This window comes from Rhinopithecus roxellana, chromosome 8 (assembly GCF_007565055.1).
Source record: "Rhinopithecus roxellana isolate Shanxi Qingling chromosome 8, ASM756505v1, whole genome shotgun sequence".
NCBI lineage: Eukaryota > Metazoa > Chordata > Mammalia > Primates > Cercopithecidae > Rhinopithecus > Rhinopithecus roxellana.
In genome coordinates this window covers 76195628-76207664 of record NC_044556.1, presented here as the reverse complement: position 1 = coordinate 76207664, position 12037 = coordinate 76195628, and the positions used below count along the sequence as shown (strand labels likewise).

Genomic DNA, 12037 nt, shown 5'->3' with positions numbered 1-12037 from the left:
ATGACATGTGCCCAAGGTGGTTGGGGCACAGTTTGGTTTTATACATTTTAGGGAGACAGGAGACATCAATCAATATATGTAAGAAGTGCATTGGTTCCGTCCAAGACATCAATCAATATATGTAAGAAGTGCATTGGTTCCATCCAGAAAGATGGGGACAACTCAAAACAGGGAAGGGGCTTCCAGGTCACAGGTAGGTGAGAGACAAATGGTTGCATTCTTTTCCAAAGGAGGCTATCAGATATGCATCTATCTCAGTGAACAGAGGGATGGCTTTGAATAGAATGGAAGGCAGGTTTGCCCTCAGTAGTTCCCAGCTTGACTTTTCCCTTTAGCCTAGTGATTTTGAGGACCCAAGATTTTCCTTTCACAGACTCAGGATGTCTTCTTCAGTTCAGTATGGACAGCCTCAGAGTAGATAGCTTCTGGCCCCACTCCTTATCTTCTGCTAACCTCCATTCTTACTCCTACCCTTTCATCTCAGAATTTTCGCTTTGATGTTTCCCACTTCCTTCCTATGGTTACTTTAACCAAAGTGAGTCAGGTCTTACTGAAAAACTGACCACAGCCTGTCCGCTCCCAGCCTTCCCCAGACCAGGGCTGCCCAGGCAGAGCGTGAGGTGGATTAGTGTTTACTCAGCTCGTTTTTTTCCTCCTCTCTCCTCTAAGTCACGGGGCTTTGAGTAGGGCTTCCCCAGCCGCCGTGCCCCTCCCAGCAGACCGCAGTCAGAAGCCAGTCTCACATTTGTCTGGTGGCTCAGAGAAGGGGCAGAAAGAGCAGCAGCTGATGTCCTTGGCTATCCTCTCAAGTGGGCTAATTTGCTTATTTTCAACTCTGTTGGGTCCAGCCCTGTTGCCTCTGATCTCAGCTCAAAGAGGATTTGGCGGGAGTTTTTGGTTGTGATGACCAATAACAACCAACTGTATGCACTGCGACCATCTGCTAGTGACAGAAGCCCTGTGAGCTCATTATCTTAATCCTCAGGATAACCCAGACAATTCGTATTCACCCTAAAAACTTCCCCTGGCCGGGGGTGGTGGCTCACACCTGTAATCCCGACACTTTGGGAGGCTGAGGCGGGTGGATCACTTGAGGTCAGGAGTTCATAACTAGCCTGGCCAACATGGTGAAATCCCGTTTTTACTAAAAATACAAAAAATTAGTCAGGCATGGTGGCATGAGCCTGTAGATCCAGCTACTCGGGAGGCTGAGGTAGGAGAATCGCTTGAACCTGGGAGGCAGAGGTTGCAGTGAGCCGAGATCATGCCATTGCATTCCAGCCTGGGAGACAGGGAGAGACTCCATCTCAAAAGGCAAAAACAAAAACAAAAACAAACCCCAAAAAACTTCCCCTGTTTTCCTTTCTAATTTTGGTACCTCTAGAATCTACTCCTTAGCCTTGAAAATCAGCATGATCTTTAAGAATTTAGGAGCAAATCTTTGAAGGATTGAGTTGTGGGAAGACCATAGGGTCTTTGCTGTTGGCTTTTGCAGTGAGAATAGCTTTTTCTCTGATCGGGTTTGGAGCCTTCCCTCTCTCCTGGGAGGGGGTAGCTGGCTTCCTTTCCCTGAAATGTAGAATTCATTCACCCATTCTCTTTTGTCTTGGGAGCTTCGAGAGAACAATTTTAGTCAGACAAGAGTCAACGGACACCAGCACACAATGTGAACAAGATACATTTATTTATTCAAAATAAAAATCTGCCAAGAAGACAGACAAACAATGTAACATTCCCAGAGGAATTGAATCAATTCTAGTTAAAACTGAGTTCTATTAGAACCAAATTTATTTTTATTTTTATTTTTTTGAGGCAGAGTCTTGCTCTGTCACCCAGGCTGGAGTACAGTGGCATGGTATCAGCTCACTGCAACCTCCGCCTCCTGGGTTCAAGCAATTCTCCTGCCTCAGCCTCCCGAGTAGCTGGGATTACAAGTGTGCGCCACCACGCCCGGCCAATTTTTGTATTTTTAGTAGAGATGGGGTTTCACCATGTTGGCCAGGCTGGTTAGGAACTCCTGACCTTAAGTGATCCACCCGCCTTGGCCTCCCAAAGTGCTGGGATTACAGGCGTACGCCACCGTGCCCAGCCTAGAACCAAATTTAGGTTGTTATAAATAACAAGCTGGCCACAGCTTTCAAGAATGAAGTGGTTGGCGAATGAGGTTAGGGGAATCCCTCTGAGCCACTGGAAGGTGAATTAATCATCAAAGGGGCTCCCTGGTTTCCCTTCCTAAGAGTATGTGCAGCAGTTAGGAAGCCCCAAGCCCACAGACAAGAGAAATTAGAGGGAGGTCAGGGAAAACAGCTCAACAGCTAGAAAGCGTGGTCAGGCTTGGAATGGAAGCTTCTGTTGGTTTCCCAAGGAAGGTTTTTTTTTTTTTTTCTCCCTTATATAACTTATAATTTATCTTAAAACACTCAAATACCATAGTGTGTCACCCTATGGAAACAGCTTAAAAACAGGTGAAAATAATAAATATTGAAAAAAATTATAATATTGGGCTTCTTTCTAAGTCGTTCACAGAGAAGCTCAGTAAATAAATAGAAATGGGGGTTGAGGTATCAGAGGTAATAAATATTCTGTGAAAGAGGTACAATAAGGTTTCCCAAGGGGCTGGGTCAGGTATCCCAGAACCCCGGATCTGATTTTGGAGACCTCTAATTTATGTCCTAGAGTCTATAGAGTCGCCACCCTGATGTCTCAGTTTTGCATCTTCATTGTCATGTAGGCTTCTATGTAGTTGATGAAGATGTCAAACTCACTCATGGCTTTGTAGACGCCTTTCTCTTGGAGCTGTGCAGAGAGATAAGAAACATTCAGTTAAATCCCTTCTGGGGACTAAATAGGCTCCCCTTTCCCATGCTCATGGATGGGCATGACCTTGAGTGCAGAGGCTGCTTGTTCTCCCTCACGCTGGGAAGTAAACCAGAGGATAGGCCCAGCTGCCTTGGGAAAGTCAGTGCATTGACCTTCTCCTCCAGGCCTGAAGTATGGCTACTGCCTAGCAAGGGGAGCATTCATTTTGCAAAGCGCTGTCTTCAAAATGATGCCTTTTCAACAATTTTAAAGGTCACATATTCACATGATGATTATGCAGAGTGTGATGAAAAGACATTAGAGCAAGCACTTTGAAACCAAGATGATGAGAGAAGGAGAGGAGGGAGCCTTTTAAATGTCTGCGTTCTCCCACCAACACATTGAGCAGGCCCTGCCCTGCCGCCCTGATCTACTATGAGAAATTCACACCCCCTAATGTTGGCACTCTGTGCAGTGTCTGTCCCCAGCCCACGAGGAGGACACAGGCCACATGGTTTCTGGGAAATCAGGTTGAAAAAGTTCACGCACAGTTGGAAGTGTGAAACCCTGTTTGGTTTGGGAGCTGACATTCTCAGGCACCTTGGCAGGTGCAAGGGGCAGATGGAAAGTGGGCTTGAACCAACTCCAGCTAAGTGAGAATCCGGCTTCCTGCTCATTCTGAGTTCTGGAGAGTCTGGGCTGAACCCCCAGGTGTATTTGTATGTGCACATTTGTGTGCCAGCTTCCTGCACGTGTGGGTTCGGCCTAGATTCCCAACAAGCTACTTTCTGTACTTTCTGTTTCCTTTGTCACTCTCCCCAGCACACAGCTCACTGTGTTCACAGGCTGGCTGGCCAGCCTAACCCGCAAGCCTGCAAAGGCAGCGAGCAGTCATTTAGAAACCCCCAAAGACACTTAACAGAAAACAAATACAATCAAGGCGGCAGCTCCTCACTGGCTGAGCAGGTCATACCATCTGTCAGGTTCCCACACTCCTTCCAATGAAGGATGGGGCCTACTGAGTCCCCACCACCTTCCACGCTTTGGGGTTGGGGAGTCGGCATGGGCTGTGCTCTGCAGACCCTCTCTGCCACCATCCAAGCTCACCTTACTAAAGGCATTCTTCACCTGCTCCACAGCCTTGCTCTTGTTTTCACAGGGAAGAAATCGATGCTGTGGAAGAAAAGAGAAAGTGTTGGTGATCCTAGCTCCCAGCTCCATGTCCATCGCACTTGGGGGACAAGCTGGTGGCATCATGAGGGTTCTAGATTTATCCAAATGCCTCGCCTCACAGTTCCCAGAGAGAAGTGAGCCCTGCTTCACCCTTACTAACTATCCAAGGGTCAGAGAAGAACCATGGCCCTGGGAGATAAAATGTATTTCTCCAGGACCCACTCCGAGATGTTCACAAGGCTTGAATGACAACCCAGGTCTTGGGATTCCTTCCTCCCCCGGAACTCTACAGTATCTCCTGCAGTGCTGAGTGAGGCATTCTTCAGCCTGTCCTTTTTTGCCTCTCTATCCTGTCCCTCCCCATCAGTCACAGCCACCGAGGACCATTTCTAAGCATCTGAGGAGGGAAGCTACTGGCACCAAACCCTTCACATAGCCCTGTCCTACAAATAGACACCAACTGTTTTTCCAATATTGGTGAGAGAACAAGGGAAACCATTAGTAGTGAGGGCATCATGTCAGTTGGAGAAATAAATTACTTAGAGGAATTACTCATCGACACTAGCCCGGGGATGAATAGTCCCCTTGTCCCTTCTAAAATGCCAGGGGAAGTCCTGTCAGTCAATTGGGCCCTTCTTAGAGCTTTGCTTTCCAAATGTTGAGATTAAAAGAGGTGAGTGATGTTTCCTCTGCTTGGAAACCTTAGCTCCCAGCCCAGCATCTAGTTACAAAGAGGCGGTGGAGGCCTGACTGAAGCTCTGGGCTCCTTTCATGAAGAGAGAGAGGGGAGTAGTTAATAACCCACAAATGACTCACAAATAACAGGAAAGCTGTTTGCAAATTTCACATGTAAATGCCTAGCAGCCACCCCCCACGCCTGCTCAGAGAAATGAGCAAGAGATCTGACTCCAGGAGTCTTTCCACATTTACAGCTAGCTCTGCCAGTCTGTGTCTTTACTGTGTCTCTAGATGTGAGTGTCTCTGGATGCCGGTCTGTAGGAGATGGTATTTTGGGGGCAGCTGCAAGGGAAAGAACTGTTCTGCTACTTACACAGCGCCGCAGCCTCAGCCTGAGGGTCTTCAGATTCTCCCCCAGGGAGTTCACATGCTCCTTGATGTCTGGGTCGTGGTTCTCAGCTTGGGGCATCACCTCCTCCAGGTAAAACTGGATCATCTCAGACAAGGCTTGGCAACCCAGGTAACCCTAAGGGCAGGAGCCAAAGGTGAGTGAGAGATTGGTGGAGGTGACTGGGAGGAGGGGCTGCTGCAAATAGCTTGAGAGGACAGCTTGGTTCCAGCGATCCTCCTTCACCAGAAACCTCCCCCCAAGGACTGAGCCTTTTGTAAACCCTCTGGCTGCTGGATGTGCTGAGTTAAGATCTTCCCACTTCTCCTTTTCAAAGCGAAGGAAACAGACCCAATTTCCTGCAATCAGGAAGCAGAGCCTCCCTTCCCTTAATCAGGCTGCACGCTCCCCCAGCACCCTGCCCCTGCTCTCACCTTAAAGTCCTCCAGCAAGGACTCCTTTAATAATATGTTGTCCAGCTGATCCTTCATTTGCTGCATGAAGAACAAAAGGAGAATGAACTTGAGGTTTGGGGAAATAACTGAAATGCGGTCTTTTTGATGCCCTTGCGTTTCGAGTTTTTTTTTGTTTGTTTGTTTGTTTTTTTTTTTTTTTTTTTTTAAATCAAATTGGCTCTGGCCCAAAATATCAAAAGGGGAGTTTTAAAAACAGAGGATTCAACAGTGATGGGACCATCACTTAAATCTGGTCCTCCTCCTCAGAGTCAAGTTATTTAAAAAATCTGGCCGATTTTGAAGCGAAAGCAGAAACTTGACTCAGTCCTGGTCTTTCTGCAGAGCTACATTCGGCTTTAAGGAACACCTATGTCAACCCTTTGGTGCCTTGAGCCCCCTCTCATGTCCTGTTCTCTGCTTTTCCTTCTCCCCACTGTAGACATCCAGTTCAGCTTGGAAAGATCCCAGGGAATAAGACGCTCCTTCTAATGCAGGTTTCCCTTATGTAGAGTGCTTCCCCAAACCACTGGTCTTTCAGGTCTGGAAAGGCTCTAAGCAGAGGCAATTTAAGCTTCCCTGTTACAGGGCATGGGGAGCATCGTCACCTCAAATCAGACCTTTCTTTACTTCTCCTAGCCAATAAAGTATAGAGCTCTAGCAGGATCTTATAAGAAGTTTCTCAGCATGAGAAAGAATGCGTTTACTTTTTAAGGCAGCTTTTCCTGCACATTTACTATATCATCTGGCTTAGCTTAACTCACTAAACCTATGGCTTGATCTAGGATTCTCTTAAGAATTTAAGTTTGGGGAAATAGGTGTTGGGGATGGAAGTGGAGGCACAGGAGGAGGGTTCTTCTTATAGCTCCGGGAGAATGCCTAGTTCAGTCAGTCCCAGGAAGAGAGAAAGCACAGGAGGGAATCATACTCACAAAGAAAGTCTTCACTCTGCTGAAGGCATCTCGGAGGTCTCGAAGCATGTGAGGCACGTTGCCTGGGAAGCGGGTGCAGCTGTTCTCAGAATGGGTGCCCTGGCCTGGGCTGGCCCTCACCCCAGTCAGGAGGACCAGGCAACAGAGCAGTGCTGAGCTGTGCATGCCTTCTTTTGCAAGTCTGTCTTGTGGTTTGGTTTTGCAAGAGCAAGCCCCTGATGTGTAGACCTTCACCTCTCTGTCCCCCTTTTATATTGTAAGCTCAGGGAGGCCTCTTCATTCATAAAAAGCCACAATCACAGGTTTCCCGGCACAGGATTTTTTCTGCTTAGAGCTCCTCCTTCTCTAACCTCTCTAATAAACTTAGTTTTCAAATTTAGCATCGTAAGCAAAAACGATTGGTTGAACAATAACTTCTGCACAGCTATTTTTAGGATGGGCTACCTCTCTTAGAATAATTTTTTAGCTTCTCAATTAAAAAAAGTTGATTTCCTGGGGAGAACAGCTGTTTTGTGCGCAGAGGCCCTGTGGGTTCCCATTCGCGTGTTCCTAGGTCACAGTGACGTGGACAAATTGCCCATTCCAGAATACAATGGGATTGAGAAATAATTGGGTCCCCCCAACCCGGGGTGAATACCCAAGACTTCTCCTTGCTAACTTAGACAGTCACCTTAGGTTTCCCCAAGTAAAAATGAGGGGGTGGGCTAAATATCCTCAAAGCTCCCAAGCAGCTCTTCCATTTTACCTTCCAGAGACTGGCTTCCTACAGGACAGGCAGGGTCACAGGATGTGCTCCAGGCTCCTTTACCCTGATTTCATTTGGATTCTCAGGCGCATGTTTCCTCCTCTTCAGCTGTCCCAGGTGTCCCCCACCCCAACTGTACTTGGGGGAAGTGGGTAAGAGTAGTTTGCACTGGCCGAAAGCTTGTTATATGCTAGTCAGGTAGTGCTCACCATGACCCCTACCATCTCTATTTTATAGTAAGCAAACTGAGGCACAGAGAGGTTACATCACCTGTACAAGGGTACACCAGTGCCAACTGAGAATTTGGTTCCCTCACCCTACTCTATGCCATCTCCAGCACATAGAGTGAAACCTTGGATTAAATTGGCCTTAGAGTTTCTTTTAGTTGTAAGCTTCTGTGGCTGGAGTCTAAAGTTTAAAAGATGGGGAGGAAGAAGTTGAAATAACAGGGAAAAGAAGTCAGGATTCCATGGAGGCTGGATAGGAGGTCCCTTACTTTCCTCTTACCTATCCCTACTTCCCCTTCCCAAAGAAGCCTTAGCAGTGTTGTCTTGGATTTGTGTGTGTGTGTGTGTGTGTACAAGGTAAGGGAGCCAGTTGGGTTGCGGCGTGGAGCATTGCTCTACTTGGGGAAGGACCAGAGCAGTGACATCAGGACTTCTTCAGATACCTGCAAAGTCTCTGGGGATCCTTTGAGACTTCACCTTCCCCTTCCACAGGGACTTCGCCTGCCGTTCCAGTTTAGACTGTAACTGGGAGGAACACTGGCCTAGGTGCAGGAGGCCTGGGCTCTGCCTTGGCCCTGTCACTCTATACTCAGGGCAAGTCACTCATCCTCCCTGTGCCTGTTTTTTATCTGTCCCAACAGGGCAACAGCACTTGTCCCTCTGCCTGCCAGGCAGCACTGAGCTTAGGTAGCCATGGACCCAGATGGAGGGCCTTCCCAGTGTTCTGCTGGCTCTTCTTCCTGCATCAGCAATGGGACATCTCCAATGGCAGAAGGTTCTGAGTCTGCTCCACTGGAGAAGGTCACTCACCGCAATGGGCGCAAACAACTTGGGGCCCAGCCAGCATAGAGTGAGTGGGAGGGAGGGATGAGAGGGCCCAGGCCCAGCCTATGGATGTCCCTGCTGTGGTGACCTATGGATCAGGGTCAGGGGACTGTGGTGTCTCTTCCCAACTCTTCAGGGAGTGTCAATGTAGAAACCTAAGAATCAGGAAGTGAGAAAGAGCCTTCTAGAAACTAGTATGGAGCTAACTCAGAAGTTACTGGTCCTGCCAGCCTTACACTGGCTCAAGAGTTCTGTCTGAGTTCTGCTGCCAGGAAGCAGAAAGAAGGGGACCAGGACCTGGGTTTCCCCTGCTTGCACCTTTCTCCTTCCCCCTCAGCTCCTGGGTTTTCTGGGCTGTGTCTGTGTTAGCCTGCAGGGCTAGCCCCCTCTCTGAGCTGGGTGTTGTGGACTCAGCATAGACATCAGGCAGGCCAGGGGTTCTGAACTCTGGGTGAGGCTGCGAACCCCTCCTTCCTTTGTTTCCCATCATGCACTATGCTTACCTTACTAGGAAACCTACAACCCTACCTTGGTTGTCATTCGTGTACACATCATGCCTTGCCCAATCAGCTTTGAGCTCCCTGAAACAGGGCATTGTTTTATTAATCTTTGCATACTTGCTACCTAGCACTGAGTCTGGACCGTGGAAGGATCAGCTATACTTGGGATGGGCAGAGAAGAGTGCCCTGTGAGCCTGGAGGGTGTGAGGCTAAGGAGGCGGTCTGGGCACAGGTAAGCACTCAGAAGGAGAAGGAGAGTGACTCAGGGAGGCAGGCAGCCTCCCTTCAATTTTCTTATTATTTGAGATGTGTGTGCAAATACACACACACACACAATGTCAGGGAGAAGGGAGTGTAAAAGCCATTTGTACCTTTCTTTCATCTATAATTTATTAAATAGGGTTGAGGTTAGGATCTGACTTTTTTTTTTTTTTTTTTTTTTGAGACGGAGTCTTGCTGTGTCACCAGGCTGGAGTGCAGTGGCGCATTCTCGGCTCACTGCAAGCTCCGCCTCCTGGGTTCAAGTCATTCTCCTGCCTCAGTCTCCTGAGTATTGGGACTACAGGCGCCCGCCACCACACCCAGCTAATTTTTATATATATATATTTTTAGTAGAGACAGGGTTTCACCGTGTTAACCAGGATGGTCTCGATCTCCTGACCTCGTGATCCACCCAGCTCGGCCTCCCAAAGTGCTGGGAATACAGGTGTGAGCCACCGTGCCCGGCCGGGAACTGACTTCTTTATTTGTTCTGAAATGTATAGCTAATTATCTCAAGCCATTTGCTGAAGAGTTGATTCTTTACCCATTGATTTGAAATTACTGTCCACTCTCATTTCAAAGTTTCAGAATTTAAGTGGTTGGAGAGAACCATAGGCAAGTTCCCTGATGCACGTCCTCATTTAACATATGGAGACAACAGCTTCTCCATCAATATGTCTCATAGTATTGCTGTCAAGAGATAGATATGAACATTTGAGTAAAGACCCTATGCCCTCATATTGACAAGGCAACAAGAACAACAAACAGGACTTCTATTTCTCAAGTTTTTGAAGATATCTGTTCATCTGAAAAGTCACTGGGGTCCACAGGGAAAAGTCCCAAAGCCATAGGTCGTGTTTGAGACATAAATGCCAACACTCACATGTGAGGAGATTTGGGTTTGGATTTTGGTACAAGGCGCTCATGCAAAGAGGGAAGTGAGAAGGCAGGCACCTATGGATGGACAGAGTGTCAACCTGGGCACAATTCAGTTCTGTGAATTTCAAGAGGTCACAAATGCCACTCTCATACTGTGAGCTTCTTGAGGCCAAAAGGCTGAGTCCGGTTTGCCCTCAAGCCTAGATGCATAGCAGGCATCTAATCAAACTTATTACACTGATTTTAAATGAATTTTTCCAGTTGGGGACACACTGGGAAATCAGAAGGTTGTGGGAAGGCGAATACTTCTCTTCTTCCATCCCTACTCCAAAATATTCTCTCATTTCTGTATTTAGCTGCAAATGAAGGAAAACCTGAGTAAGCATGGCTTTAAAAAAAGGGGATTTTATTTTATTTTCTGTCTCACTCATCAAGAAGCCCAAAGCAAGCACTCAGATGTCATCCTGGGCCCGTTTTTTCTGTATTCTTGTTCTCCTAACCTTTGTTGAGAGGAGATAGGAGAGATAGGAGGTGGTAAAGTCCAAAGGTTTAAAGGCACACCAACCCAGGAGACCTTGATAATCTTTTTAGGAAGCTCCACCCCATAAGTTTCACCACTTTAGCTGCAGAGGAATCTGGGCAGACAAGAACTGCTGGAGTGTGTGTGTGTGTGTGTGTGTGTGTGTGTGTGTGTGTGTGTGCTTATGCAAATAGATTTTGAAGAGTGCTTTCTACAGTTCACAAGATCTTATAAAGAATCTGCCTCCTATTAGAGCGGTCATTGCCCAACCTCCCCAATAGCACTTGGGTTTTCCTGTTGAGAGGCGGGACTGAGAGACAGGACTAGCTGGATTTCCTAGACCAACTGAGAATCCCTAAGCCTAGCTGGGAAGGTGACCACATCCACCATTAAACACGGGGTTTGCAACTTAGCTCACACCCGACCAATCAGGTAGTAAAGAGAGCTCACTAAAATGCTAATTAGGCAAAAACAGGAGGTAAAGAAATAGCCAATCATATATCGCCTGAGAGCACAGCAGGAGGGACAATGGCTACCCTCTTTGGGTCCTCTCCCTTTGTACGGGAGCTCTGTTTTCACTCTATTAAATCTTGCAACTGAAAAAAAAAAAAAAAAAAGAATCTGCCTCCCTTGCTGGGCGTGGTGGCTCACACCTGTAATCCCAGCACTTTGGGAGGCCGAGGTGGGTGGATCACGAGGTCAGGAGATCAAGACCATCCTGGCTAACATGATGAAACCTCGTCTCTACTAAAAAAAAAAAAAAAAAAAAAAAAAAAAAAAAATTAGCCAGGTGTGGTGGCAGGCACCTGTAGTCCCAGCTACTCAGAAGGATGAGGCAGGAGAATGGCGTGAACCCAGGAGGTGGAGGTTGCAGTGAGCCGAGATCGCGCCACTGCACTCTAGCCTGTGTGACAGAGTGAGACTCCATCTCAAAAAAAAAAAAAAAAGAGGAATCTGCCTCCCAGCTACCCTCATGCTAAGCAAAATGGCAACCTTCTTGGTGTAGTTACCCCATGCCTTACTGCAATTCCACAGCTCAAACCCAAGAGTTGGGAGTGGGCTAGGAGCCCTGTGAGGGTGGCTCTGGAACTGCAGAGGGAAGGTTCAGGGATCTGGGCTTGCTGAACTCTGAGTTTAGACAGCTTGTTGGGCAACAGGGTCAGCCAGCAGAGAGCAGGCAGGTTGATGATGCAGGCAGAGAAGGTGAGATTGTGGCCATCTTGGGGAGGGGATACAACTGTCCTGATGAAGAAGCTCGGGGCTTGACTCCTACTTGCCATTAGTAGTTATTTTTTAAGGCTGATAACGGAAGTTTCATTTCTTCTTATCCAGGACATTTAGTGTGTAAAATAGCTTCGCCAGCTTGAAATTTCTAGTATTCCCTTGAATAACCTTCCTCAGCTCCTTGGACAGAGGCTTCCTCGGAAGTTGTGCTGCAACAGACCCCATATCCATCACACACCCAAAGTGTGGCCAGCTTGGGGTGCAAGGGGCCAGGGGTCTGTGAGCACCATATTCCTCTGGGCTGTCTTGACATTGGCTTTGATAGTGTCTGGGGTACTTCAGAATAAAGGCCTGGTGGGCCAGAAGTTTAGGAGGAGCCTGGGCTGGGGATGGCCCTTAGGTGGAATGGAACAAGGGTTACGCAAACCGGATTA

At 47.6% G+C, this 12037-nt stretch overlaps 1 protein-coding gene across 1 annotated transcript; it reads right to left on the bottom strand.

The window, feature by feature from the left end:
- Positions 1–1672: 1672 nt before the first annotated feature.
- IL10 (interleukin 10) lies at positions 1673–6688 on the bottom strand. Its single transcript, XM_010362503.2, has 5 exons — positions 6423–6688; positions 5473–5532; positions 5024–5176; positions 3907–3972; positions 1673–2796 (listed from the first exon to the last, which is right to left on the bottom strand). The coding sequence occupies exons 1-5, from the start codon at positions 6585–6587 to the stop codon at positions 2704–2706; spliced, it is 537 nt and encodes a 178-aa protein (XP_010360805.1). The 5' UTR covers positions 6588–6688; the 3' UTR covers positions 1673–2703.
- Between the last annotated feature and the right edge of the window lie 5349 nt (positions 6689–12037).